The sequence below is a fragment of the Pipistrellus hanaki genome, assembly GCF_964339955.1.
Source record: "Pipistrellus hanaki genome assembly, chromosome: 6".
Taxonomy (NCBI): Eukaryota; Metazoa; Chordata; class Mammalia; order Chiroptera; family Vespertilionidae; genus Pipistrellus; species Pipistrellus hanaki.
The window spans coordinates 55,365,963-55,392,340 of record NC_140508.1 but is presented as its reverse complement, the minus strand read 5'-3'; the positions used below and the strand labels follow the sequence as shown (position 1 = coordinate 55,392,340).

The 26,378-nt window shown below is 37.0% G+C and overlaps 1 protein-coding gene and 1 long non-coding RNA gene across 4 annotated transcripts in view; one reads left to right on the top strand and one right to left on the bottom strand.

Annotated features, from left to right (window-relative positions):
* The window catches only part of LOC311624643, an 80,211-nt gene extending 79,629 nt beyond the window's left edge, over positions 1–582 (bottom strand). For both annotated transcript variants that reach the window (XR_014795365.1, XR_014795366.1), the window contains exon 1: positions 420–582. This is a non-coding gene — a long non-coding RNA (uncharacterized lncRNA). The remainder of the gene's footprint in view (positions 1–419) is intronic.
* Positions 89–24,218, top strand: THOC1 (THO complex subunit 1). Of its 2 annotated transcripts, none has more exons than XM_084888112.1 (21): positions 89–247; positions 2,548–2,621; positions 2,716–2,776; positions 3,956–4,022; positions 7,034–7,152; positions 7,575–7,623; positions 8,648–8,743; positions 9,688–9,770; positions 10,760–10,833; positions 12,407–12,515; positions 12,958–13,089; positions 13,701–13,801; positions 15,059–15,125; positions 15,324–15,374; positions 15,458–15,528; positions 16,238–16,333; positions 16,812–16,877; positions 19,511–19,594; positions 22,548–22,695; positions 23,409–23,433; positions 23,808–24,218. In XM_084888112.1, exons 1-21 carry the CDS (start codon positions 194–196, stop codon positions 24,101–24,103), a joined length of 1,923 nt encoding a protein of 640 aa, XP_084744238.1. In that variant the 5' UTR covers positions 89–193; the 3' UTR covers positions 24,104–24,218. The 2 variants fall into 2 exon arrangements, with proteins under 2 accessions (XP_084744238.1, XP_084744237.1); XM_084888111.1 differs by having other exon boundaries at positions 23,409–23,484.
* Positions 24,219–26,378: the final 2,160 nt, after the last annotated feature.

Sequence of the window (26,378 nt, the reverse complement as noted above, 5' to 3'; positions counted from 1 at the left end):
TGGAGCGGCTGACTCCATCTCCCCACGCCCACCTGAGCCCGCTCCCCACCGAAGCGCCCCACCGCCCGCCGCCCCGCCCCTCGGCCCGCGGGCCGCTCTAGCCGCACGCCGAGCCCGCCGTCTCGCTGCTCCCGCCGTGACGTCATCGGCCTGCGCCGCGGCGCGGGGGCTGCGGGCACGCGCAGCCGAGAAGATGTCTCCGACGCCGCCGCTCTTCAGTTTACCCGAAGCGCGGACGCGGTTTACGGTGAGCGGGGCGCGGGGCGCGGGAGGGTGGGGGTCCGGAGCCGGCGCTCCTCTCTGCCCTCCTCTCCTCCCCGAAATGGCTGGGATTGTGCCCTGGGGTCAGGGAGGGGTGTACGCCGCAGTGGAGGCTTTGGACCGCGTCGTGGGGGCCGGGATGGGGGACAGCGGCTTACCTGCGTCTTCCCCGCCGTGGCTGCCCGCTGCCGCCGCCCCGCCGGCCGCACCGGGACCCGCGCTCCGGCGCCCCGCGGCCCGCGGGGAGGGCTGCTCTGCGGGCTGAGACCCGGGCGGGCCAGCCTCTGCGGCGCGCGCTCCCCGGCCGCGCGTCTGCGGGACGGGGCGGGGGCGGCCCGAAGGGGAGGGCCCGGGCGGTTTTAGCCCGAAAGGCTGGCTCCCGCCCCGCCCCCGAGGGCCAGGGGTTTGGGCCGCTCATGCAGCACACCTGAACCCCGGGTGTCTCACCCGTCAGAGACCGATTAAGCCCAGGTTCTAAGTGGGGAAGGGCAAACGGATCAGCTTGGAGAGCGAGGCCAGAGGTCATCTTATTCTTACCCATTGGGGAAGAGGAATGTTAGCGTTTGAGAAACACCTTAGATGAGTTTATATAACTCCTCTAACGCTGTTCAGTAGACTGTTATTATCCCTCGTAGATGAGATAGAAACTGAGACAAACCTCCCTCACCCCCAAAAGTGAAGTGATTTACGAAAGTGGTTGTGTGTTTTTTCCTGGCTGCAAACCCAGTACTCTCTTTATGTTGTTCATACATCCCCAGCGTGGAGAATCCCGTGGGACTGAATTTGTCTTTAGCTTTTAAGCCAATGTTTCAAGTCACGATTTAACGACGTAGATATTTAACAGTGCCTATGTATTTACAGCGGTACCAGAATGAACATTCTACGAAAGGAAGTTGGTTTTTTTTGTAGTAAGAATTTTTCTTGTGTGCAGGGTATTATTACTTCTTTACCGTACAACATGGGGTTTGTTTCTTTTTACCAGAGTGTATCTTGTTCATGTCATCAGGAATATTTCCTTTCTGTGCCTTTTGCTCTAATCTCTGGTGCTTTGAAATTCTGCTTCGGAGTAATTGTTAGGACTATCTAAGGTCATCATACTAGCCCTGGAAAGGACCACTTCATTGGAAATCGCCTAGGATAGTGCTTCTTCGGCCTCAGTGTGTGGTGGGATCACCTAGAGCAGTGTTCCCCAAACTTCTCTCATGATGAGAATCACTAAGAAATGCTAAATTAGAATTTTTGGGAACATATAGGTAAAATTGTATACTTAACTAGTGCTCTAAGCTTAGTTAAGTATACAGCACAATTCTAGTTTAGCACTTCTTAGTTGGGATTCAGGAATCTGTAGTTTAACAACTCCACCAGGTGATTCTCATCATGAGAGAAGTTTGGGAAACACTGGTCTAGAGATGCTGCTCAATGTAAATTCTGATTCAGTAGGTTTTTAATGGGGTATGAATTTTTCCTTTCTAACAAATTCCCAGGTGATGCCACTCAGCTGGAGGTAGTAATTCCTCTTATTTAACTAACTGGTGAGGAAAATGAAGCGTTAAGGGATTTGCTCAAGATGACAGCCTGTTCTTGGCAGTCAGGAATGGGCATTTCCAGTATAAATCTAAGTCCTGTGCGGCTAATATGATGATTTCTTAAGTGTGTGTGAATTTACACAGAAGGAATGACTTGGCAATATTTTTGTCTTTAAAGAATGACTAAGACAATCAGCAGGTATATATGCAGTGTTTACTGTAGTGAGAGTCCTAGAGGTGACTGGACTTGAGATGGGTCCTGAAGAATGGATAGAATTTGCTTGAACAGGTGGGAAAAACAGCATGAATACGCTAGAGTGAGCTTGATAGAGAACTATGGGGAAAATGGCTAGACCTTAGTGGAGACTGTGTTAGGAGGAGTGGGAAGGAAGACTGGGTAGATTAAATGCAGTATCTTAGGACCTTGAGAGGAGATAGAAAACTTCAAAACCAAAATCTGTAAATGAGGAGCCATTGGAGACTTTAAAAATAAACAGGATATTCTCTTGAATGTAGTTAAAGAGATGATAGGAAGGAAAAACTGGAATAAGAAAATCAATCTAGAAAGCTCCTGCCAAGTTTAAAGTAATGAGAGTCAATCAGAAGTGGCATTTGAATAAGAATTACTGATAGAATGACTGATGGGTAATTTCCCAGTTACAAACATTTTTTAGTTAGACATATTATTAATGAATGACATGTTTTTCAGTAAATAATAAGCAAAAATCTTTTCACTTACTTGATATTTTTATTTTTCTAGAAGTCTACCAGAGAAGCCCTGAACAACAAAAATATCAAGCCATTGTTGAATACCTTCAGCCAGTTACCTGGAAGGTAAGGCATTGATACCCCTAAAATATGTTGCCTAAATCTTTATACTTAAAACCTGAGATGTTTTTAAAATGCAGGTATTTTTTGTTTTTAATAGTGAAAATGAAAAAAAATGTACCCTTGATCAAGCTTTCAGAGGTATTCTAGAAGAAGAAATTGTAAGTATAATTTTATTTATTAAGATTTTACTGGCAAATTAATAAATTAGGTCATTTAAAAATTGCTTTTATTCTTAGAACAAATATTTAAATATGGTTGCTTTTTCTAGAGTGAGCTCGGTACTTTGTGAAAGCTGCCTTGGTTAGTGTAGGAATAATTTAATAATTAAGGCTTTTGGCAGCACAGGTGCAGCTTAAAGATTTGGTTTAATAAGGGAAGAGAGCCTTCTCCAGGTGAATAGCATGAGAGAAGTTGATACTAGGTCTTCCTGAGCAAGAACTGGAATTTGAAGTTGGGCCCTCTTGTTTTGCTGTATGGATAGTGTGACACACTCTGTAGTTGCACAAAAAGTCCAGTCTGAGGATGTTTAGCATGGGGATTGGGGTTCCATGCTCTCATCCTTCTCATCAACTTAAAAGAATAGCACTTGTATAACTTCAGTTGATAAATTTACTCTAAATATGAAAAATCTGAATTTATTTAACATTAGTGAATAATGAAAGAAAAAGTTTCAAAAGCTTATTCTTGGTTAAGTGAAAGTTAGGTCCCAAGAAGGTAGATCTTTTTCTTGTGGCAATAATAGTGTCCCTTTCTGCATCAAAATTCACTCTTTCCTCTTCCTCAGACCTACCCATTTACCTTTTGTGAGGCACCAGGCACCTAACTTTGCTTTTCTGGGCCTCAGGTTCATTTGTGAGAAGGCAAATGACATTCTTTCAAAGTTGTAGTGTAAAGTGACAGTTAATGAACAAACAATAAATGCTGGACTTTATTGAACCTAGATACTACTTTCCTTCTATTAAAACCTTCCCTCAGACACATTGATGCACCAGTACAATTCATTCCTCTGCCCCTGCCTTTGCCTTTGACTGGGTTATGGCAACAGCACTCTGTGCTTGATTAGCTTACAGGCTTAATCATGCTAATGAAACCATTTTTGTACGACCACTGGATTTTAGGTGAATTGCCTGTTTATTATTTACTTAATATACTTCTACGATTAGTAACTCTCTTACTACCCATTTTTTGTATTTTCATCTTAAAGTAATTTTATCTTCTATGAGAAATAGCTTTATCCCATATTTATGAAAATCAGTTTAATGTCAGGGTATGTTTGTTTTATCAAATTAATCTGAACTGTGGCTCCTAAATTAAATTGTTTTCTCCTCTGTTGGTAGATAAATCACTCATCGTGTGAAAATGTTTTAGCTATTATTTCTCTTGCTATTGGGGGAGTAACTGAAGGTAAGTATGGATTTCATTTTTTAAGTAATCTGGGACACTATATGCTTTTTTAAAAAACTTATTCTCAGCGCTGGCCAGATTATTCAGTTGGTTGGAGCATCATCCCAGATGCCAAAAGGTTGCAGGTTTGATTCCCGGTCTGAGCACATACCTAGGTTGCAGGTTTGATCCCCAGTCGGTCAGGGACATATGGAAGATTAACAGGATATAATAAGTGCTATAATTTATGTACAGTGTACTTCAGAAACAGATGAGGTAGACTTCTCAAAGGTATAAGGGTTTTTGTTTTTTCTTTTAAGATACACTATGTACTCTGTATTTTGAAAGATTAAGTAAGAATTTATCACATGATAGGAGGAGGTCTATTTAGAAAGGAAAAGCATTGTAAACAAAATCATGGAAGTCTGAACATAACAAGTTGTTTAGGATCTAAGAAGAGGGTATCTATCTGTGGCCAAGATTAAAGTGAAACAAAGAGGCCCATGTAGAAAGCGGGACACAGGTTGTGAAAGTTCTGAGGATCATGTATATAATCCACCTCAAGAATAACCAGAGATCTTTATTTTAAATTGAGTTTTACTGAATCAGAATCTTTTACAGGAATCTAAGTTATGTAATTATCAAATGTGAGTTAACTTATGCCAAACTACACTGAGTGGCCAGATTATTATGATCTCTGAATGCATAATAATCTGGCCACTCAGTGTGTGTGTGTGTGTGTGTGTGTGTGTGTGTGTATACACATACATATTAGAGGCCCAATGCATGAATTCCTGCATGGATGGGGTCCAGCCAGCCTGGCCAGTGGAAGGGGACACGGGCAGTTGGTCGAACTGGTCCCCTCTGGTTGAGGGGACAATTTGTATATTAGCCTTTTATTATATAGGATATACACTGAGTGGCCAGATTGTTATGCATTCAGAGATCATAATAATCTGGCCACTCTGTATACTGCAACTAAGGGCAAGGAGTATGCCTTTCAAATCTCTTGGATGTACAGGGCATACATATAGTATTACAGAATCTAAGTGTTAAGGGACTTGAGAGGTCATGTAGTCCAGTCTCATCTCTGGCTTCCTGTCTTCCCTATAACATCCCTGGCAGGTGATCATTCAATCTCTACACTCATTGATAGAGCTAAGAAATTTATTTCTGATCTAAGAATTTTATTTAGTTTCGATTATCAGATTTCCCTTGTATTGAGTTGAAATCTGCTGCCTCATGCTACCCACTGACTCTAGGCAGTATCTCTCACGTCACATTCCAGATGTGATCTTACCAGTGCCCAGCAGAGCTGGAAATAGTGCCTCCTTTTTCTGAATATACTATGTTAATGCAATGTGGTGGGCTTACAGGAATATTAATTTTTATTAATTTTTATTTTATTTATTTTACGTGCCGTGCTTAGGTGGCTACTCTCTTAAACGCTGAACAAGTGTTAGCAATTATATTATCTTAAAATAGAAGGCAGAATTAGCAGAGAAATAAAAGTATTTTTACCTGGACTAAATGACCTTTTCTTAAAATATTTAATTTATTGCTTTTCTTTAATAATGTTGAATTTAGAAATAAACAACTTTACTGTTCTGTCCCCTAAAATAATACTATTACTTTAAAAGTTCAGTAATAATTGAAATCAATATCAAAGCTTATTATTTTAAAATAATCTTTTAAGTCTCAAAGAATTTAGCAACATTGCAGAACAGTTAGAAATGAGGAAAAAGTGAAAATACTAGTCACAATTCCTCTCCATTAAAAACTGCCATTCATTTTGGTATATGGTTTTAGCTTTGCTAGTCTTTTAAAATTTTTATTGTTGCCAAAACCGGTTTGGCTCAGTGGTAGAGCGTCGGTCTGCGGACTGAAAAGTCCCAGGTTCGATTCCGGTCAAGGGCATGTACATTGGTTGCAGGCACATCCCCGGTAGGGGGTGTGCAAGAGGCAGCTGGTCTATGTTTCTCTCTCATCGACGTTTCTAGCTCTTTATCTCTCTCCTTTCCTCTCTGTAAAATATCAATAAAATATATTTAAAAAAATAAAAATAAGTAAAAAAAATAAAACTTTTATTGTCGTAACCATTATATACATACAGTTTTGAATCCTGCCTTTTTCACTTAACATTATTCCAGGTAATAGTGATCATAACCACCATTTTTAATTGGCAGCATTATATTCTTTTGAATAGCTTAGTGGTTAAGAAAACAGACTATGAAGCCATTCTGCCTGGGTTCATATCTCAGCTCTACCACTTACTGGCTCTATGAGCTCGAGCAAGTTACTTAACTTCTCTGTGACTCAATGTTCCCATTCTGTAAACTGGACAGAATATTCCAACTAGTAGGGTTAAATTATCTACCTAGTAGTGTTAGTGTGCCTGACATGTAGTAAATGTTCTAGAGCAGTGTTTCCCAAACTTCTCTCATGATGAGAATCACCTGGTGGAGTTGTTAAAACAGATTCCTGAATCCCAACTAAGAAGTGCTAAACTAGAATTTTTGGGAACATATAGGTAAAATTGTATACTTAACTAGTGCTCTAAGACAGATTTTATATACAGAGCACTAAGTTAGGTATGCAATTTTACCTATATGTTCTCAAAAATTCTAGTTTAGCACTTCTTAGTCTAGTGCTCTAAGACAGATTTTATATACAGAGCACTAAGTTAGGTATGCAATTTTACCTATATGTTCTCAAAAATTCTAGTTTAGCACTTCTTAGTTGGGATTCAGGAATCTGTGTTTTAACAACTCCACCAGGTGATTCTCATCATGAGAGAAGTTTGGGAAACACTGTTCTAGAGTATCTTATCAGGAATAATCATCATCGTTATTGAGTGCACATACTAAAACTTAAGTATGTCCCATTTGGGAACTTTTTTTTAGGTTCCTCTCATTTCTTGTCAAAGACTTTTTAGGATTGACAAAGTACACCTTAGGATGTTCTTCAGTGATTTTCATGTGCTATTGTACTCGACCGTGTTTTAAACTTTTCCCCTTCCGTTTGGCATAAAGGTGTGTGCACCGCCTCTTCCCCTTTCGTACTGCTGGGAGACGTTTTGGATTGTCTTCCTTTGGATCAGTGTGATACCATATTCACTTTCGTGGAAAAAAATGTTGCTACTTGGAAATCAGTAAGTGCCTTGGGTTCTTTTTCTACTAACATTATCTTGCTATTGATCCAAAATTGTGACAGTATATTTTGTTGCTTGTATTTCTAATAGTGCTAATTGCTAAAAAGTTTGTCTCTATGAGAGAATTATGTATTCTCTCTTGGGAAAGACAAGTAAGAGTCATTTATGGGGGAAAAGTTGAAGCAGTTAGTAATAACAATTTAAAAATGTACACTTTCACATGTGTAAAGCCATTTTTGGTATCATGTTTTATAAATAAATATTTTTATTTCATTGAAAATGTTATTTGCTTAGAAAAAGTAAAAGTGGCATAGTAGATTCTCAGTGCATGTTAGTATTTTTTAATATTTTACTTCCTGTGACTTATTGAAGGATGTGCAGCAACTTCTGGACTATAGTAATTATTTCTGTCTTAATTTCAGAATACATTCTATTCTGCTGGGAAAAATTATTTACTACGTATGTGCAATGGTAGGTAATTCAGTGGTAAATGATTATTTTTAAAACATAAATATGGACAGAAAAACAGGTGGTTCAATTAACCACAAGGAATAAAATTTGTTAAATAGACTAGCATCTTCATTTTTAAATAAGTCTGATTTATTAAAACTGATCAATGACTTTAAATTAAATTGTTTCTGTTCTGTATTAAAACTTAATGAAAACAAAACAAAAAAAAAAGGTCAAGCTTATCTTGCCCATGTTAAACTTATTTTATGTCTAACTAGAGGCCTGGTGCATGAAAATTCATGCACTGGAGGGAGGGTCCCTTAGCCCAGCCTGCCCCTGGCACAGTCCAGGAGCTCTCAGGGGCAGGCGGCGACGCCCCCATCACACCTCTGCTACTGCCACTGCCAACAGTGCAAGTCTCGGCAGGCCCTGGCTACCCGAGCCTCAGCCAGCCATGGGCGGCTGGCCAACTGCCATCCGAGGCTTGCCTGTGCCTTGGACCGGCCCTGGGCGGCTAGGGGGCTGAGGGGACTAGGGGACTTAAGAGGCAGGTGTCCTGGTGGGGCTGAGGAGACTGGGTGCCAGCATCTTTGAGGGTGGGGCAATCAATTAGCATATTCCCTCCTTATTGGATGTGGGCACCGTGTGAGGGTCAATTAGCATATCCCCTTTTTATTAGATAGGATAAGTTAGTGCATTTTATTTTTTATTTTTATTTTTTCACAGAGAGGAAGGAAGAGGGATAGATAGCTAGAAACATCCATCAGCCGCCTCCTGCACACCCCATACTGGGGATGTGTCCACAAGCATGTCTACATGCCCTTGATCAGAATCGTACCTGGGACCCTTCAGTCTGCAGGCCGATGCTCTATCCACTGAGCCAAACCGGCCAGAGCTATTTAGTGCATTTTTGTGAGTTTCTACCCCCATCTTGACAACTGCTGCTTTAGGAAAATACTCGTTTAACAAACTGATAAAAACTTGGGTATGAATGTTAAAAAAGAATGATCTCTTCTGTGTAACCTTTATTTCCATATATTATTAGATCTCTTAAGAAGATTATCAAAATCCCAGAATACAGTTTTCTGTGGACGAATTCAACTCTTTTTGGCCAGGCTTTTCCCTTTATCTGAGAAATCCGGTAAGTTTTTTTTTTTTTACATTAAACATGCTTTGCAGGAAAGTCTTTTTCCAGTTTTTAATGGATTAGAACCTATCATGATAATAAGAAATGGTTCTAATATAACAAGAGACTGCGTTGTTGCTTTTATCACTTAGGAAATTCCAAGCAGTTTGGGAGCTGTGAGCCAGGAACTGAGGATGAAAACCAGATATATTTCTTATAAATACACTGTCTCTCTGTGTATTTTTTATTTTATTTTATTTTTTAAATATATTTTATTGATTTTTTACAGAGAGGAAGGGAGAGATATAGAGAGCTAGAAACTTCGATGAGAGAGAAACATCAACCAGCTGCCTCTTGCACACCCCCTACTGGGGATGTGCCCGCAACTCAGGTACATGCCCTTGACCAGAATCGAACCTGGGACTTTTCAGTCCACAGACCGACGCTCTACCACTGAGCCAAACCGGGTTTCGGCTCTCTCTGTGTATTTTTTAAATAACCCACAGCAAAAACCATGAAATTATACTAATATTCAGAGTTTATCTGCCACCAGACCAGCTTATATATAACTTCTGTCTCTGACAGAAACCTGGCTCATTAACTATAATATATTTCCCATAAATAGTGTTATACACACTCACTTTTTGATTAATACAATTTTTTGTCTGTGATTCAGCAAAACTGTAAATTGTTACATACTGCATTATATTAAGTTATTCGTGAATGATAAGGATCAGCTGTATTGTGTGTAGAATTCTGTGTGTTCTAAAGGCATCTGTAAGAAATGAATCTTAGAACAGTTTGAACATGCAAGTATGGTGTTGTTTCTAACTTGATCTTTTCCTTAATTATGGATTTATTACTGTATATGTTTTAGTTATATGACAACAAACGTACAAGTTTAGGTGTTTGGTGAATTTGCTTTGAAATTTTTTTTTTTTCTTCTTTTTTCTTAATAGGTCTTAACTTGCAGAGTCAGTTTAATCTGGAAAATGTCACTGTTTTCAATACCAATGAGCAGGAAAGCACTTTGGGTCAGAAGGTAAGGCTGATACAAACTCTAACAGAACATGTTTGTTTGTTATTGAAGTAACTTATGAATGGATCTTCTAAGTCATCAACAATTTAAAATCTTTATTTCCAACTTATAGAAATAATATGTATTCTCTGTTAAAAATGCAAACAAAATAGAAATATTTAAAATAGCATAGCTACCCCATAATTCAAGGCCCAAAAGATAACCACTCTGTCTAGCCTCATAATACTTTTTGTATAAATGTAGTTTTATTCCAAAAATGAATAAAACTATACACTGTTCTGAAATTCACTTTCTTCTTTTCAAGCAGTAAAAAAATTGATACATTGCCCTGACCCGTTTGGCTCAGTGGATAGAGCGTCGGCCTACGGACTCAAGGGTCCCAGGTTCAATTTCAGTCAAGGGCATGTGCCTTGGTGGCAGGCACATCCCCAGTAGGGGGATGTGCAGGAGGCAGCTGATTGATGTTTATCTCTTGGATGTTTCTAACTCTCTCTTCCTCTCCCTTCCTCTCTGTAAGAAAATCAATAAAATATATATTTTTTTAAAAAGGATGCATTTTTGCCTCAGTATGTTTAGATATATATCAGTGTTCATGGCTCTTGATAAATCTTTTGATGTATTACAATCCTGACAGTGGCATTTAGATAATGTCTAAAAGTGAAAAATTGTTAACAGCATTATAGTGAATAATATTGCTATATTATACAGGTGTATCTAAGATAAAGTTTAATAAGTGAAATTGCTATGTCAAAATAATACGTATATCAGATTTTGATGGTTGTTTCGCAGCTACTTACTCAAAGAGGTTATAGTCATTGATACTATCACCAGTGGTACATAGAGAATGCCTGCTTATTTTCACACAACCTCACAGCAGTCCTAGGAATTACCAACTTTTAAAATCTTTAATTGTTGTGTACTTAAAAAGTAAGTTATCTTTATTTTTACTTACTTCCTTGGTTATTAATGTACTGTTGTTTGTTTTTACTTAGCACACTGAAGATAGAGAAGAAGGAATGGATGTAGAAGAAGGTGAAATGGGTGATGATGAAGCTCCAACAACTTGGTGAGTTTTTAGTCCAGATTTCTTGATTTACAAAGTTAATACTTAACAAGTTCTAGAGAGAGAATATAGACAAAGATCAAGGAAATCATGCTTATAGATTTATTTGTAACTTTTGTGTAAATTACTTAAAATTATAAATTCCAATTACTAATGGGCTGTATCCAATGGTTTCTAAATTGTGTGCAGACAGTTCATTGTTACTAACATGTAAAAGACCAAGCGCAAGCAACCCCTTCTCCCTTCCATTCAGCTTTGTGGACTCAATGCCTGTGGATATTGAGCCTAATTATTTAATGAAATAGGAGAGTAAGAAGTTTCCTTTCTCTTTCCTCCTCCTTTCTGTTCCCCTTCTGTCACTCTCTTATTTCATCCTCTATAACCCTATGCTTTCCCTCCAACTAATTTCTGATTAATACTGGTTAGAAGCAATGAGGAAGCAAAACATGAAGGTATAAAGGAACACTTTCACTAGCATTCTTTAAAACAGTTATCATCAGTTGCAATTGAAAGATTTCCTGAAGATCAAGAAAGGGTTTCTATATCTGTACAGGGAGGTATATTCCTTTAATCTCAAATTTCAAATTCAAACACATAGCCCCAAGGAACATTGAAAGTAGCGGAACTCCAGGCATAATTCCTGTATTTACTACTGATAGAACATTGAACAAACTACTTAACCTACCAGCAACTCAGTTTCAGAGTATTTAAAAAGGTAGTAATGCCGTCTACCTGCTTCAGTTATTGAAAAGAATAAATTAGATGCTATTCAGAAGTGATCTGCTATCCTTATTATGACTGAATTTGTTGATGAATCCTGAAGATGAAGAATGGAGGTTAACTTGCTGTCATTGGGCAGAATGGAGATTACAGGACTCCTAAGATCATGGGACTATGTGGATCACCAAACCTACTTTCTGTTTCCCATATTAAATTGTAGTCTTATTTAGAATATTTGTATGGGCATGAAGTTTAGAGAAAAGCTAACTATAATCCATTGTTTCAACTTACTAAGGTTTATTTAGAAAGAATGAAGTACACAATTGTGATTACATACAAAATTAATTTTATAGCAATAATATTGAACATTTTTATAGATATTTGGGATATACATTATTTAATACCTCAAGCAGTTTTTACATTTGGATTATACTTGAAGGCTTTATTGGCTGTTTTAAATGATGTAGAGGATTTTGTTAAAAAACATTAATTTCATGGATTTAAAAAGTCTGAAATGTTTGTTTTAACATTAAAGTTAAAACATGCTATAGCATGACTGCTTATAAATCTAAAATTTATAAGTATGTATTGACACTAGATTTGTACTAGTAACATAATCTTACATCCAATCAAAATTCAAGGGTACCATCACTAAAGATAAAGGGGGGGGTCTATTTATTAATTTCACTTGAAATTATTTATAAAAGTTTATAAGTATTACTAATGTGCACTTTTCTGGGGAGACAGACTGTAATTTTCACCAAATTCTTAAAAGCATTTGGGATTCAAGAAGTTAAAAGCATTTAGATATTTTTAAGAGAACTTAAATTATTTAATATATCATTTCTTTTATTAGCTCCATTCCAATTGATTACAACCTGTATCGAAAATTCTGGTCACTTCAGGATTACTTCAGGAATCCTGTGCAATGTTATGAGAAAATTTCATGGAAAACTTTTCTCAAGGTGAGTCGCCAGTCCCAGACTATCAAAAGTCCAATATTTTATTGCCCCTCAACTGGATAGGGTGTGACATCATTGTTCCATTTTGTCACAGTCTTTAGCACAGAAATGGTTAAGAGTTTCCATAGCTGGCTAAATAGCTAATTTCACTGGCAAATTTCTATATACTCTCAAAGCATTCCTCTCTCTGCTTACCCCTTACACACACTGCATTAGAAATTACATTCCATCAAGAGGAGAGAGTTTATTCCTACTTTTAACAGTACCATAAATTTCCTACAAAATAGTTTTATCCTCGTTTTGCTATCATAATTTTCTTAATTTGCCTTACAACATGCATGATTGATAACTGGAAATAAATTCTAGATATTCTGATACAGAAAAGCACTAAGCAGATTATTTAACAACAATGGCAAGTATAACTGGTTATATTTTTACTTTGCAGTACTCAGAAGAAGTTCTGGCTGTTTTTAAGAGTTATAAATTAGATGATACTCAAGCCTCAAGAAAAAAGATGGAAGAATTAAAAACAGGAGGAGAACATGTATATTTTGCAAAATTTTTAACAAGTGAAAAGGTACAACTTTTTCACTAAGCATAATTAAAAAAAAATTTTTTTTCTATTAATATGCTTCTTAATTTAAGTTCATTGGAAATGTTTCTTACTTTTGGTTAAAGCTGGTAAATGTTGGTTTTAGAGTCCTATTTCTTGTAAAGTAAGACTAATTTGGCTTTTATGATGAAAGAGTTTGTTCTGCATTAAGTCTTTCATAGACTTATTTTATAATAAATGCATGTGCCCTGACTGGAACTCGAACCAGCAACCTTTCGATGCACAGGAAGGCTCGACCAGCTGAGCCACTCCAGCCGGGCGCTTTCACCACTATGTCTTTCTATGTGGGAAAGTGGCAGCCTTTTGCTTTTTTATTTCTGCCTTTTTTCTGACTTCAGGACCACAAATATAACATTGCTACCCACCAACACAAATATGTCATTACATAAATTGATAGAAATCTAAATGAAGCTTTTACCACTCTGTCCTGGGGCTTGTGCAGTAATGCCTCATGTGCGGTAATGCCTTCAGCAAATGTTATTTGAATTGAAATCTTTTGTTTCTATAATAACATAACCTGTACCTTTAGGCAAAATTTTAATTTTATGTGTTTTGTATACTTGTTTTTCGAGTAGTTGATGGATTTACAACTGAGTGACAGTAACTTTCGCCGACACATCCTACTGCAATATCTCATTTTATTCCAATATCTCAAGGGACAGGTGAAATTCAAAAGGTGAGTATAAATTAATAAATGGGTAGTAGTTTATAAACCACAAAGAGAAGGACTTGTTGATGGATGTGTTTTTCATATATGGGCTCATTTTATGTATAACTGTCACATCCCTAAAACATTTCTTTTGCAGCAACATTAGATAATTGAGCTTTCATTAGACTAGATGTTAGGATATTTATTTTAGAGAAAAGGTCTAAATACTTGCAGAGAAGTATTACATTACCAGGGTAGTTGTGTAAAGAACATGGTTTTACTGCCTTCTGGTTTCAGATCCCACTTTCGTTACTCACTAGCAGCAGTTCAGCTCTTTCTGACTTGTAATTTTAAGATAACACATATCAAGCACTCAGAAATGTTCTTATCCTTCTGTTTGTTGTGGAGATTTGGTATACCATAGAGAAAGATCAAGGGCTTTGTGGAGCTTGACCTGGATTTGAATTCAAGCTTTATGGCCTTGGGCAAATCATTGAACCTCTAAACACTGTTTAGCATGCACACATTCTCATTCTGAGAATTAAATGAGTAATTCATGTAAAGTGCTCAGATCTCGGCACATGGTAGTCTATTAATATTTCTCGACTGGCCACTACCAATACATAGTGAGAGCTGAACTAATGCCAACTATTAATAATTTGGGTCTGCTTTCCGTCTTCTCTAGGGATTGGGGTTTTATTCACTCTATTTGCAATGCTTTTTAAAGGAATGCAGCATGTTCTATCTGAATGTGCATCACTTAGAGCACGAATAGGGAACCTTTTTCTGCCAGCGGCCATTGGATATTTATAATCATTCGCAGGCCATACAGCATTATCAACTTAAAAATTAGCTGCTATATTTGGTCAAACATTTAATTAACTTACCCCAATGCCTTATACGGCCCAAAGGCCAGACGCTCCCCACCCCTGATGTAGAGGAATAGGTTAATATCTCTGAGGTTTTCACCCCACATTAAACTGATTATGTTAGGAAATATTCACTGCTCTGTTTATATTTAATTAGATTAATTGAATGTTTTAGCCTCCTCTGTACTTTCATGTCTTCAATTCTAACCATCTTATCTTGAAGATGAAATGTAAGAAGTTTTGTATATAATTATCTCATTTGTGATTGTTCTTGTCTTGGTAATTTTTGACACTTTTTATATTATGCTTAACTTATCTGTTACATGTCTTGTGTTTTTTCTGAAAGAATTTAAATCTTAAAATTGAATGTACATTGCTGTTAATTCAAGCATGCTTTTATTGCTTTGTTCCATAGTTCAAATTATGTTTTAACTGATGAGCAGTCACTCTGGATTGAAGATACTACAAAATCAGTTTATCAAGTAAGTTCAACACGCAACAAACTCATGATTGAACAAAATGGAAATTTAGAATTTTCTTTGTTTCAGCCCCAAATAGGAAAATAAGGATAAAGTTAAGCTCAGGTACAAGACCACAAACACTTCCGGGTTCTCTGCCTACAAACCACTCCTATGATGCAGAAAGTTGTTGAAAGCTTAGTATATTCTTTCTAATCACAGCTGCTATCTGAAAACCCACCCGATGGAGAAAGATTTTCAAAGATGGTAGAGGTATGTGTTTTATGTTTAGTTTTCTTATCACCAGATAGAATTTTAGAAGCTCCCATTATTCAAATGTAACTTGTTTTTCTCAGCATATATTAAACACTGAAGAAAACTGGAACTCATGGAAAAATGAAGGCTGCCCAAGTTTTGTGAAAGAAAGGTAAATGTATACTGAAGCAATATGATAAATATTAAAATATAATTTGATATTCTATTATGTAGAGATATGTGTATATGTATTTTATATTAAAAAATGTAAGTTAAGCCCAGGCCAGTATTACTCAGTGGTTAGACCATTGGTCCGTAGACCGGAGGATATCACAGGTTCAATTCCTGGTCAAGGGCACTACCTGGGTTGCATGTTTGACACCTGGCCCCAGTTGGGGAGAATGTGGGAAGCCACCAATCAATGTGTGACTCCCTCACATCCATGGGTGTTTTTTTTTTCTCTCTTTCTCTCTCTCTCCCCGTCTCTCCCTCCTTCCTTCCTTTCCCCGTCCCCCTCCCCTCCCTCCCTTCCACTTTCTCTAAAATCAGTGGGGAAAAATATACTTGGATGAGGGTTTAAAAAAAAAAAAAAAGTTGAGCTCAGTAATAATATAACCACTCCAATTTATTTTATTAGAAATTTTCATCTCAAATTTCTTGTAATTAAGCTCCCAGAACAAATTGATATATTAATTATCAAAAAAATTTTGTATACCCACTCATCCTTGGTACCATGGTGTGGCATTTTGGTCTTTTATCTGACGAGTGTTCTATAATAATATGAAGCTTTCATCTTTTTAAGAAAACACTGTTTTGTTTTACATGAAACACTTCCGTTTCTGTTGTCCATTTGTAATTCCAGTATGTTTTGTTCACCACAGAACATCAGACACTAAGCCGACGAGAGCAGTACGGAAGAGAGCAGCACCAGAGGACTTCCTGGGGAAAGGGCCCAACAAGAAGATTCTGATGGGAAAGTAGGTTACCTGTCTCCATATGTGGAATGTTACTGGCTATTTTGTATTTTGAAGATGTTACTATAAGAACTCTCCAATTTTTGTGTTTGTCTGTTTTTTTATGTGTTTGGTATATACATGGATGATGACTAAAGCAAAATACCCCCTATTAATCTATAAGGCCATTATGTGGTTCATGCAAGTACACATACTAGTACTTCCACCATGTCTCCTGCTTCCAAAATCCAAGGCTCTAGGCTGACATTTTATCACATCACAGGCAATGTAATTGCATTGATCCAGCTCATTTCTAGTTGTTACAAAATACCAGTCATTCCTGTTACCTTCTAGTTGACTGTAAATTGCTTTATATTATGCTTGAATATTTTTAGAAAATTGTCATTCAATATATACCCATATAGAAAATTTGCTAAATACCAAAAATTAGTGAAGAGAATTAAAATTCCACTATTTAACTTGTATTATGTGTTTTTTTTAGTGAGGAGTTAACAAGGCTTTGGAATCTCTGCCCTGATAATATGGAAGCCTGTAAATCAGACACAAGGCAAGTTTCAAATGTTTCACATCAAGTATTGCTTTTCTGAAATGTTGAGTAGAATGGCCTTTTGTCAGCTATCAGGAGAGTTCAAAAAATTATGGTTGACTTTAGCACAATAATTTTAGAAATCACAAGAAAATAAGAATTCGCAAAAATAGAAGGAACTACAATCCAAGGTATGACCTAATTTTGTGGTTGCTTCTAGCTAGGGAGCAGTACAAATGATTTCCACTTTTGGGAACCAGGGAACATGGGTTTTAACAGCCATAAAATGACAGAAGGTAAGGCGTTAGGCCTGCATGAATTTGTAACTGAGATCCCCTGAATAGAGCTGAGCCCCTTGACGCACTACATTTTCTGTAAAAGAAGAGTAGAGTGGAAGATGGAGAGACTTGCCCACTGGTACAGGAAACAAGAAAGCTTGTCCATTACTATCTAGGCTGTGAGCAAAAAGGAAAAAGTATTCCTGGGAAATTATAACCACAAGTCTGCTGCCATGCGCTCTTAAGTATAAATATATCCTACCAGCTGTGTAAAGGAACTCCGGCTTTCCAGAGGCCACATCTCCAACCTAAGCCAAGGATCCTATAGATAAAAATCTGAAATTCGCCATCCAGACTTGACGAAACATTCAAGAAGACCATTCACCATGAGTAAAAGTCAGCAGACAGAACAAGCCACAGAAGTTAAACATCAGATTAAGGCTTACAATAAGTATATTTAAGATAATTAAAGATATAAAAGAAGGAATTGAAAATAAAAGAAACATGACATGACCTAGTCATTGAAATTACAAAATAGGCAGGTAAAAAATAGGCTTGACACAGGTGAAATAGAATTAATGATTTTAAAAATCACCCGGAAAACAGAACAGAGGGATCAAGAATTAGAAAATATGAAAAAGTCAAGAAGCACAGAATGAGAAGGTCCAACAGACTTTTAATAGGAGAGGAAATAAGAGAATGGGAAAGAGGCAGTAATCAAGGACTTGACAGAATTTTTGTTTCAGAACCAAGAATTAGCATAAATTCTCAGGTTCATGTGGTACAGATTTAAGTGGGATAAATAGAATAAATCCTTATTTCTACACACATTGTAATAAAGTCACCAGAGAGGAAATCCAGACCGCCTTCAAAGGAGCAAAAAATCAGGCTGAAAGCAGACTTCAAGACCAAAAGGAGCCACAGACAGTGGAATGACTTCAAGGTGTTGAAAGCATGGACTCTGAATTCTGTATAACAAGTTAAACAGTGGGTTGGTTAGTCAAGAGAGAAATAAAGTTACTTTCAGATTAAAACTGAGAATCTGTCATTAGCAGTCTTTAAAAACCTGTTAGAAAAGATTTGAACCCAAAAACAACATTAGTAAATATGAGTAAGTTTCATCAGACTCATTGTATAAAGCAGTAATGATACTAATTGGGGGTATTTTAAAAAGGTGGAACTAACATACTTGATGAAAAGTAACCCTAATATAAGGAGTGATCAGAATTAAAGAATATTAGAGATGAAGACAGAGATAATAACTAGCCTTCAAGTAAAGCATGCTTGCTAAGTATGTAAAAGAAACAAGTTGAGGAAAAAAAGAAAATTCAAGTGGTCAAATAAAATATAAATCAGGATTGTAGGCAGGTACAAGCTGAATTCCATTAATTGAAAACTTGAAAAGATTCAAAACAATATATACTTATTTAAAAAAAAAAAAAAAAAAAAAAAAAAAGCACATGAATGATAAACACCAAATTCTAAAGAATGGCTACCTCTGGTGAGAGAAAATGAAATTGAGAGGCGCATGAGCACTCTCAACTGTATTTGTAGCATTTGAAAGTTTAAAGCAGATATGGCAAAAACCTACAGTACTCACTACAAAACTAGCAATGGTTTCAAACATTTATGAACGATGGTCTGATAGGAATTTTAGTGTGAACCCTGTTTTACTAGTGTGATGTGTAGAAGAGTGATGGTAAATTCTCAAGCAATTACACAGGCCTGTAATGTTCACCAATTACAGAGCATGTTACATTCCAGTAAGTTACTAGATTTTAGGCTTGATTTTTCTTTGGAGAACTCATTTTTCTAATTTTAGTAAAGAGATGTCTTCTGATCAGATCTTTAGATCTTATCTGACTCTGTCTCAAATTTTTATTTTTGAAAACAAATTTAAGAAGGTGCAATTAGAAACCAGCCATGTGCCCTAGCTGGTTTGGCTCAGTAGATAAGAGTGTGGGCCTTTGGACTGAAAGGTCAGGGGCTCAATTTGGGGTCAAGGGCACACACCTGGGTTGTGGACTCAATCCCCAGTAGGGGGCATGCAGGAGGCAGCCAATCTGATTCTCTCTCATCATGGATGTTTCTGTCTCCCTCTCCCTCTCTGAAATCAATAAAAATTTAAAAGAAAAATAAAAACTGCCATGCTACCATGGCAGCAATCTAAAAGAAGCTCAAAGTTCTCGAAATCTCAGTACATCTGGTTATTTTCGGTTTAAAGGGAAAAAAATCCATGGACATAATGTGAATATTTCCTGCTTGCTGGAGAAATTCAAATGCTAGTAAACCCCTGGATGCCCTCTGTGACTAGTAACAAACTAAGTCAAGTATGAATAACATTGGAATCCTCACTAGTTATTTTTTAACATCCAGAGAATATATGCCAACTTTGGAGGAATTCTTTGAAGAAGCCATTGAACAGGCAGACCCGGAAAGCATGGTTGAAAGTGAATATAAGTAAGTAATGTTTCTTTCTCATGAACTCAGAATGCTAACAAGGGAGACAGTTGATAGAGTGGTACTTTTCCTCTTAGGTGAGTTTATGTACCAACTTCACATTATTTCACATCTGATTTCGATGATCATTCCCATCAACTTAACGGGCATTGCTTAAAATCAAGCTTATTAAAAAAAAAAATAACAAGAAAAATCCCTCTTGAACCTATATCTCTCTCCAAACATTGCCTATTTTCTCTGTTCCCCTTCAAATCAAAGTCAGGTATACCTCATTTTATTGCACTTCACTTTATTACACTTCACAAATGTCAGGTTTTTTACAAATGGAAGGCAAAAGTTACAACTTTTTTTGAGCAAAAAAAGTTACAACTCACTTTATCACAGTACTCACCACTGCAGTGGTCTGGGACCAAACCCACAGGATCCGTGAGGTATGCTTGTCTCCCACCAATTCCTGATGATCGCTGCCTTCATTTCCCCGCCTCCCATTGTCCTCAGCCCTTTCCTGGTGGGCTCTCTGGCTGACACAGCGCTCTTATCAAGATCACTTTTTTTTTTTTTACCCCCCTGTCGTATTCCCTAGTTGATTTCTGCCTTGTTAGATACCATTTTCTTTTCTCGACAGCCATCAAACTATAGCTGGCACTGTTATCCTTTTGTCTAATTGCTTCTGTCTCCATTGCTGGCTCCCCAATCCTCTAACTTAAAATTTTGGAATAGCTTCAGGACTCAGTCTCAGGGTCTTCAACTAAATCTTCTAGGTAATACCATAGCTCGTGGTTTTGAATAGGCCTGTGGTACTGATTTAAGGGCACAGGCCCTATTGTCAGACTTCTTAGGCTCCAATCCTGGGACTCTACCACTTAACTTGGCTACGAGGACTAATTAAACCCTTCTGTTTCCTTGTCTATTAATAGGAATATAATAGAACCCATTTCACAGGGTTATTCTAAGGACTATGATGATTTACTTTGAACCAGTTCTGGTCAATTTTCCATGCATTAGCCCAGTGGTTCTTAACCTTTCTAATGCCTCAACCCTTTAATACAGTTCATGTTGTGGTGACCCCCAACCATAAAATTATTTTTGTTGCTACTTCATAACAGGGTTGCCTAAGACCATCGGAAAACAGATATTTACATTGCGATTCATAACAGTAGCAAAATTACAGTTACGAAGTAGCAACAAAAATAATTTTATGGTTGGGGGTCACCACAACATGAGGAACTGTATTAAAGGGTTGAGGCTTTAGAAAGGTTGAGAACCCACTGCCTTAGCCAGTGATCTTTAAATTCACAAGTCAAATCTGTTGCTACATAATACAATTAAGATGAAGTCTTACTAACAAGCTTCCTTTATCTGATTTGCACCTTTCTACCTCTCCAATCACATCTTCTTTGCTTATTTTCTCTGCTCAACCCATACCAGCCCTGTTACTGTTCAACTTTAAAAGGTACTTCCACCTCAGGACCTTTGTAACTTGTTCATTTGCTTAAAACTTCATGGCAATCCCATGGCTTGCCCTCTCAGATTCTCATCTTAAATACTGAGCAGTTTTCCCTGACCAAGTCTTCACTTTCCCTCTGTAATGCAGCCCTATTAACATTTATTTCATAGTACATATCACCATCTGAATTTTTCACTTTTTTTCTCATCCTTACCACTACCTGAAATTGTCTTAACCCTTGTATTTATCTATAATGATGCTTAGCAACAGATTTATTTACTATGTCAGTTACTTTCTAAGCACTTACCTTATATAACTCTTAAGGTAAAAATTGTTCTTGTTTCAGCTAGTAAATGGCAAAGCCAGGAAAATCACTTGCGACCTCAGGGGCCCTGAACTGCAGTGTTGTGCCTCAAGTGTTCAGGGTGAAGTTACAACCTCCATGACTCCTGAGTGCCCAGCTCAAGTATTTGTTGAGTGAATATTGATTTATTATTGTTAGGTTAGACTAAGTAGAGAGATAGCCCTCTGAGATTAGTTTAAGAATCTGGATGGTATGGACTCTGGAGAATTTTGTATGTATAATTGACAAAATGTTTGAAAGATTCAAACTATTTAAACAGAAGTGTCTGAGAAAAGCTTAACTATTTTGGCAAAGCCTCATAGCATAATGTTAACTTGGTAAGGGTCCCCACTGTCCAGTAGTTTTGCAGGTGTAATGAGGCTCCAAGTAAACGAGGTTGCTACTCGTAACAATTTGGGGAGGAAGGGTATTTACAAATGACTTTCAAAAAACTCATAAATGGGAGGGCGGGATTGATCTGGATTCTTCTGCAGCTTGCCTGTTTTCAGGAACACTGTCTTTAAAATCTCCCTGAGGTTTCCATTTCTCACCTTACTACTTTGCTTCCTTATGGAACAGTTCACGGGTTCTGTTCTTGGCATCAATGCTTACTCTCTTGGCTATTGGGCATTTTCCTTTTAATTTTGGAGCAGTATTTTTATCCCATCATGATGATTCTGAACAAATTCAAGTTTAGGCTTTGTATGAATAGGAAACCAAACATTGATTAAATTAATGATTGGAGCTCAGTGTTGAACTTATATTCTGGAACTCACACCTATAGGTGGCATTATGCTGGCAGGTATCAACTCACTAAAACATGTTAAACCTATTAGGAATTCATTTCCCCCCTAAATAACTAGATTTCTGTCCTGCATATGCAGCATCTAGCCAGCCCTACACATACTAATTTGCTTTTTTAAATTAAGTAAAATGCATACAAATTTTTTTAATGTGCTTGCTGGTGTGACCTCCCTCTTCAGACTGTTGGTTTCTATTATAAGCAACCAGCACACTGAGGTTCTTTGGGAATATGATCAATGAAAAGAAGGGTGCCTTCAGCTACTTAAGAGTTACAGAGTTTAACATGGTGAGTTACATTAACTAGAAGGGAATATAGAAATAAATGACTATATAGTTATAAGACCAACATCTTTTTATAGGGCTGTGAACAATTCAAATTATGGTTGGAGAGCCCTGAGACTGTTAGCAAGGAGAAGCCCTCACTTCTTCCAGCCAACCAACCAGCAGTTCAAAAGTTTGCCAGAATATCTTGAAAACATGGTAATAAAGCTAGCAAAGGAATTACCAGTGAGTATTATAAATCTATTTTTTTAATTTCCTTTAATTGATATTAAACTGCTCATTTGAACAGAACTGAATTTAGAGTTATGGAAAAAATCCAACTCCTGTTTTAGAATGAGGAAAAATGCATTTGAGGGTACATTTCATAGGAAGTACATAAACTGATAAACTTGAATAATTTTTGTACTGCATGTATAATGTAAGTCTGTAGTGCTTTTGGATAAACTGTTATCATCTTTCTTGTGTGTTGGTGCATTATATTCAAAGACGGTAGCAGTAGGCAACTTGGCCTTACTACTCTGGCTCTTTTTCAATCCAGTTTTCGCATTGTATTGCTACAATATGGTACTAATAACTGTGTGCATAAAAGCTAATAAAATCGCACAAAAAATGTTAAGGACACAGTTGCTCAACTCTGTCTTCCCTAGACTATTATTACTAGAAGCTAGGAATGTGAAAATAATTTTAACATCTTTTACCGACTCCCTTCTTCCCAGGCTAGAGGAGTAAGGGGAGTCTTTCCAACTTTCAGATCTTCCCCACCACTCCTTCTCCAGGTTAACACTGTTCTCTGTGTCATATTTAACAGTCACGTTTAATACCCTCGGGTAAAGTTCTGGGTCCTATACTTGGAATGTCATAATCAGCTCATCTAAACAAATTAATCCCGTTACTTTAGAAGTTGCCATTCTCTTAAACATTCTCCTTACTCATTTTAGCCTCCTTCTGAAGAAATAAAAACAGGTGAGGATGAAGATGAGGAAGATAATGATGCTTTACTGAAGGAAAATGAAAGTAAGAATTGAATTTTCTTGGCTATTTTACAAAGATTGTGGTTCTTTGTTGAGAGGTACGTTATTTAATTTGATCTACTTCTCAACTTCTACCATGTATCTCAGCTCTTTCTTATAGTAAGGAATTTGAAGCACTGCTTAACAACAATTTAAAAATGATTTCCTAAAGGTCATAAGAACAGTATTCAATCCATGGAAAATATAAAAAGGAACTGTTTGGATTAACGTTTCAGTGGGCCCCATATCTTCCCATTTCTGTTGTATACTTTGAATAGTACATGTCTTCATACTTGGTACGTAATTTACATTTCTTGTGTTTTCTAGGCCCTGATGTTCGCCGAGACAAACCTGTAACAGGGGAACAAATAGAGATATTTGCCAACAAACTGGGTGAACAATGGAAGATTCTGGCTCCCTACTTGGAAATGAAAGACTCGGAAATTAGACAGATTGAGTGTGACAGCGAAGACATGAAGATGAGAGCTAGGCAGTTACTAGTTGCCTGGCAAGATCAAGAGGGAGTCCATGCAACGCCTGAGAATCTGATTAATGCACTGAATAAGTCTGGATTAAGTGACCTTGCAGAAAGTCTAACTAATGACAATGAGACAAATAGTTAGCTTTTTTTTTTTCTTCCTTTTTTATTAAAACTGTGATAAGACTTTGTTACCAAGCAGCATTTGTTAAGAGGTCCACTGGTTTTGGTAAACAATAAACATTTTTATAACAGTTGTACAGTTGGCTGGTATTCCAAGAACAAAACACATATTGGCTCTTGACAACTGATCTCAGGGTTTTGGGAGGAGGGAGAAGGAGGTTGGAAAAATGGCCAAAGTGACGTGACCAAGGTCACAATATATTTTTGTTAAGGGTGTTAAGTCAATAAGCGATATTTAGGGGGCATGGTGTTTTCTAAAATGCACTATGCCAAATTAGTTTCTGCATGCCATTAGCAGTTATGAAATTTAACTTGCTATTCTGAAAATCCCAGAATAAGACTTTATGAATCCTTATGGCTGCTCTAGCTCATGCTTTAAAACAGGATCAGCAAACAATGGTCCGTTTAACACTTGGTTTTGTAAGTAAAATTTAATCAGCACACTTACATGCTGATTTCTTTTTAGGTATTATCTATGGCTTCTTTCCTGCTACAACGGCAAATTAAGTAGTTGCAACAAAGAAGTTATAGTTTGCAAAGTTTAAAATATTTACTATCTGGCCCACTACAGGATATGTTTGCTGAAGAGATGGGGTGAAGTCTAAAACCTAGTTCCTTTAGCCTTATAAAAATTAACCTCTCAAGTCATTAAAATGGGAATACATTGCTCAGGGATTGTTGTGAATTTCAAATGAGATGTCTGTGAAAGCACCCTGTAAACAGCAAAGCACTAGGTAGTAATGGTTGGAGACAGAACTCTCTCTTTTTCCTGTCCTAACATAAGCATTATCCTTTAGGGATCTAAGATTGTTATCATTGTTTTGAATTGAGAAGAACAACTAAATGCACATTATACAATAACTGTTCTTGCTTCGGCTTCACTTGACTAGCTAGTCCAACAGCATACACAGCACAGCTCTAGCATCAAAAGGGCGTCGTGCTAGTGGCACAGCACATAAGGCACACTCAGGAGTCAAGACCTGTTCTTGCTTACTCTCAAGACCCTACATGCAAGGCTGACCTCTAAAACAGCCTTATTAGTTTAAAACAACACTGGTATAAGTCCAATTTCTTATACTTAAAATATCTTTGGAATAATGCTTTTTTTGGAATAAAATGAAAGGGTTGGTTTTTTTTTTTTTTTATAATAATTACAATTTTAAAATTCTAATTCTATAGGTTTATATACTTTGTTCTAAATCTACCTCACCTGATCTCTAGTAGCTACAGCATCCTGCAAATCAGAAAATCTAAATTTCAATTGCTAAATTATATCCTCAAAATTGTTCAATCCAATTACAGTGAATAAAAAAACTGCAGAATTATAAGCAGCATACCAATATATAAACATCACAATTCTTATGGTCTTATTTTTCCCGTCCTATTCTGCACCCTCCCTCAAAGCAAAGGAAGTACTGATTGCCAATAATTCAAGTAATTAGAGATTAACTGAAGAAGCTATATACAAATAAAGTTTCCCTGAAATACTTATTTTATGTGCCCTAGTGTTCTCAGATTATATCACATTGCTCAAACTCAAAAATAGCCATTATTCTCTAGAAATCTACTAGCTGTCAGTGCTGTCTGCTCTACAGAGCATTAAAACAAGAGTAAGCAAAGATGAGATTTCATGATAACCCTCAAAACTTAATTATAAATATCCAACTTGAAATCAGAGACAAATTTGGTAATATTCTATCCTTTCTCTAACAAGGCTCCTAAGACAAAGATGATGAACTAATTAGAATATATTAAACTACTATATTGAAATACCTCACACCCTTGGTATTCCTACCACCACTAGAAAAATCATTGATACTCAGCTGTGAAAAAGACATCAAGATTTTGGGAACTGACAAGTACAAAAATAAAGAACTGAGCCAAAGAACAGATCTGATAAAAGCTGCATTCAGCATCCAAAAAAACCATTGCTCTTACAACTTCGTATTTCTTTTCAAACAATATAAAACAGGCAAAGATAAAGTTTTTCAATGGATACTTAACAGCAGAGTAAAACTAACCATCAGGGCTAACATACTGGAACCTCAGCCAACTCAATAGACAAAAGACTTGAAACTGTTGGACAAAAAACTGTTAATCCCCCTCTTTCTTTTTTATTAAATATCCCTATTTTCTAAAAATAAGCAACCAGAGCCTGTCAACATCCTTTTCAGATTGATTACTACAAAACCATTGCAGAGTTAAATGTACAAACCATAGTACATCACAGAGACAGT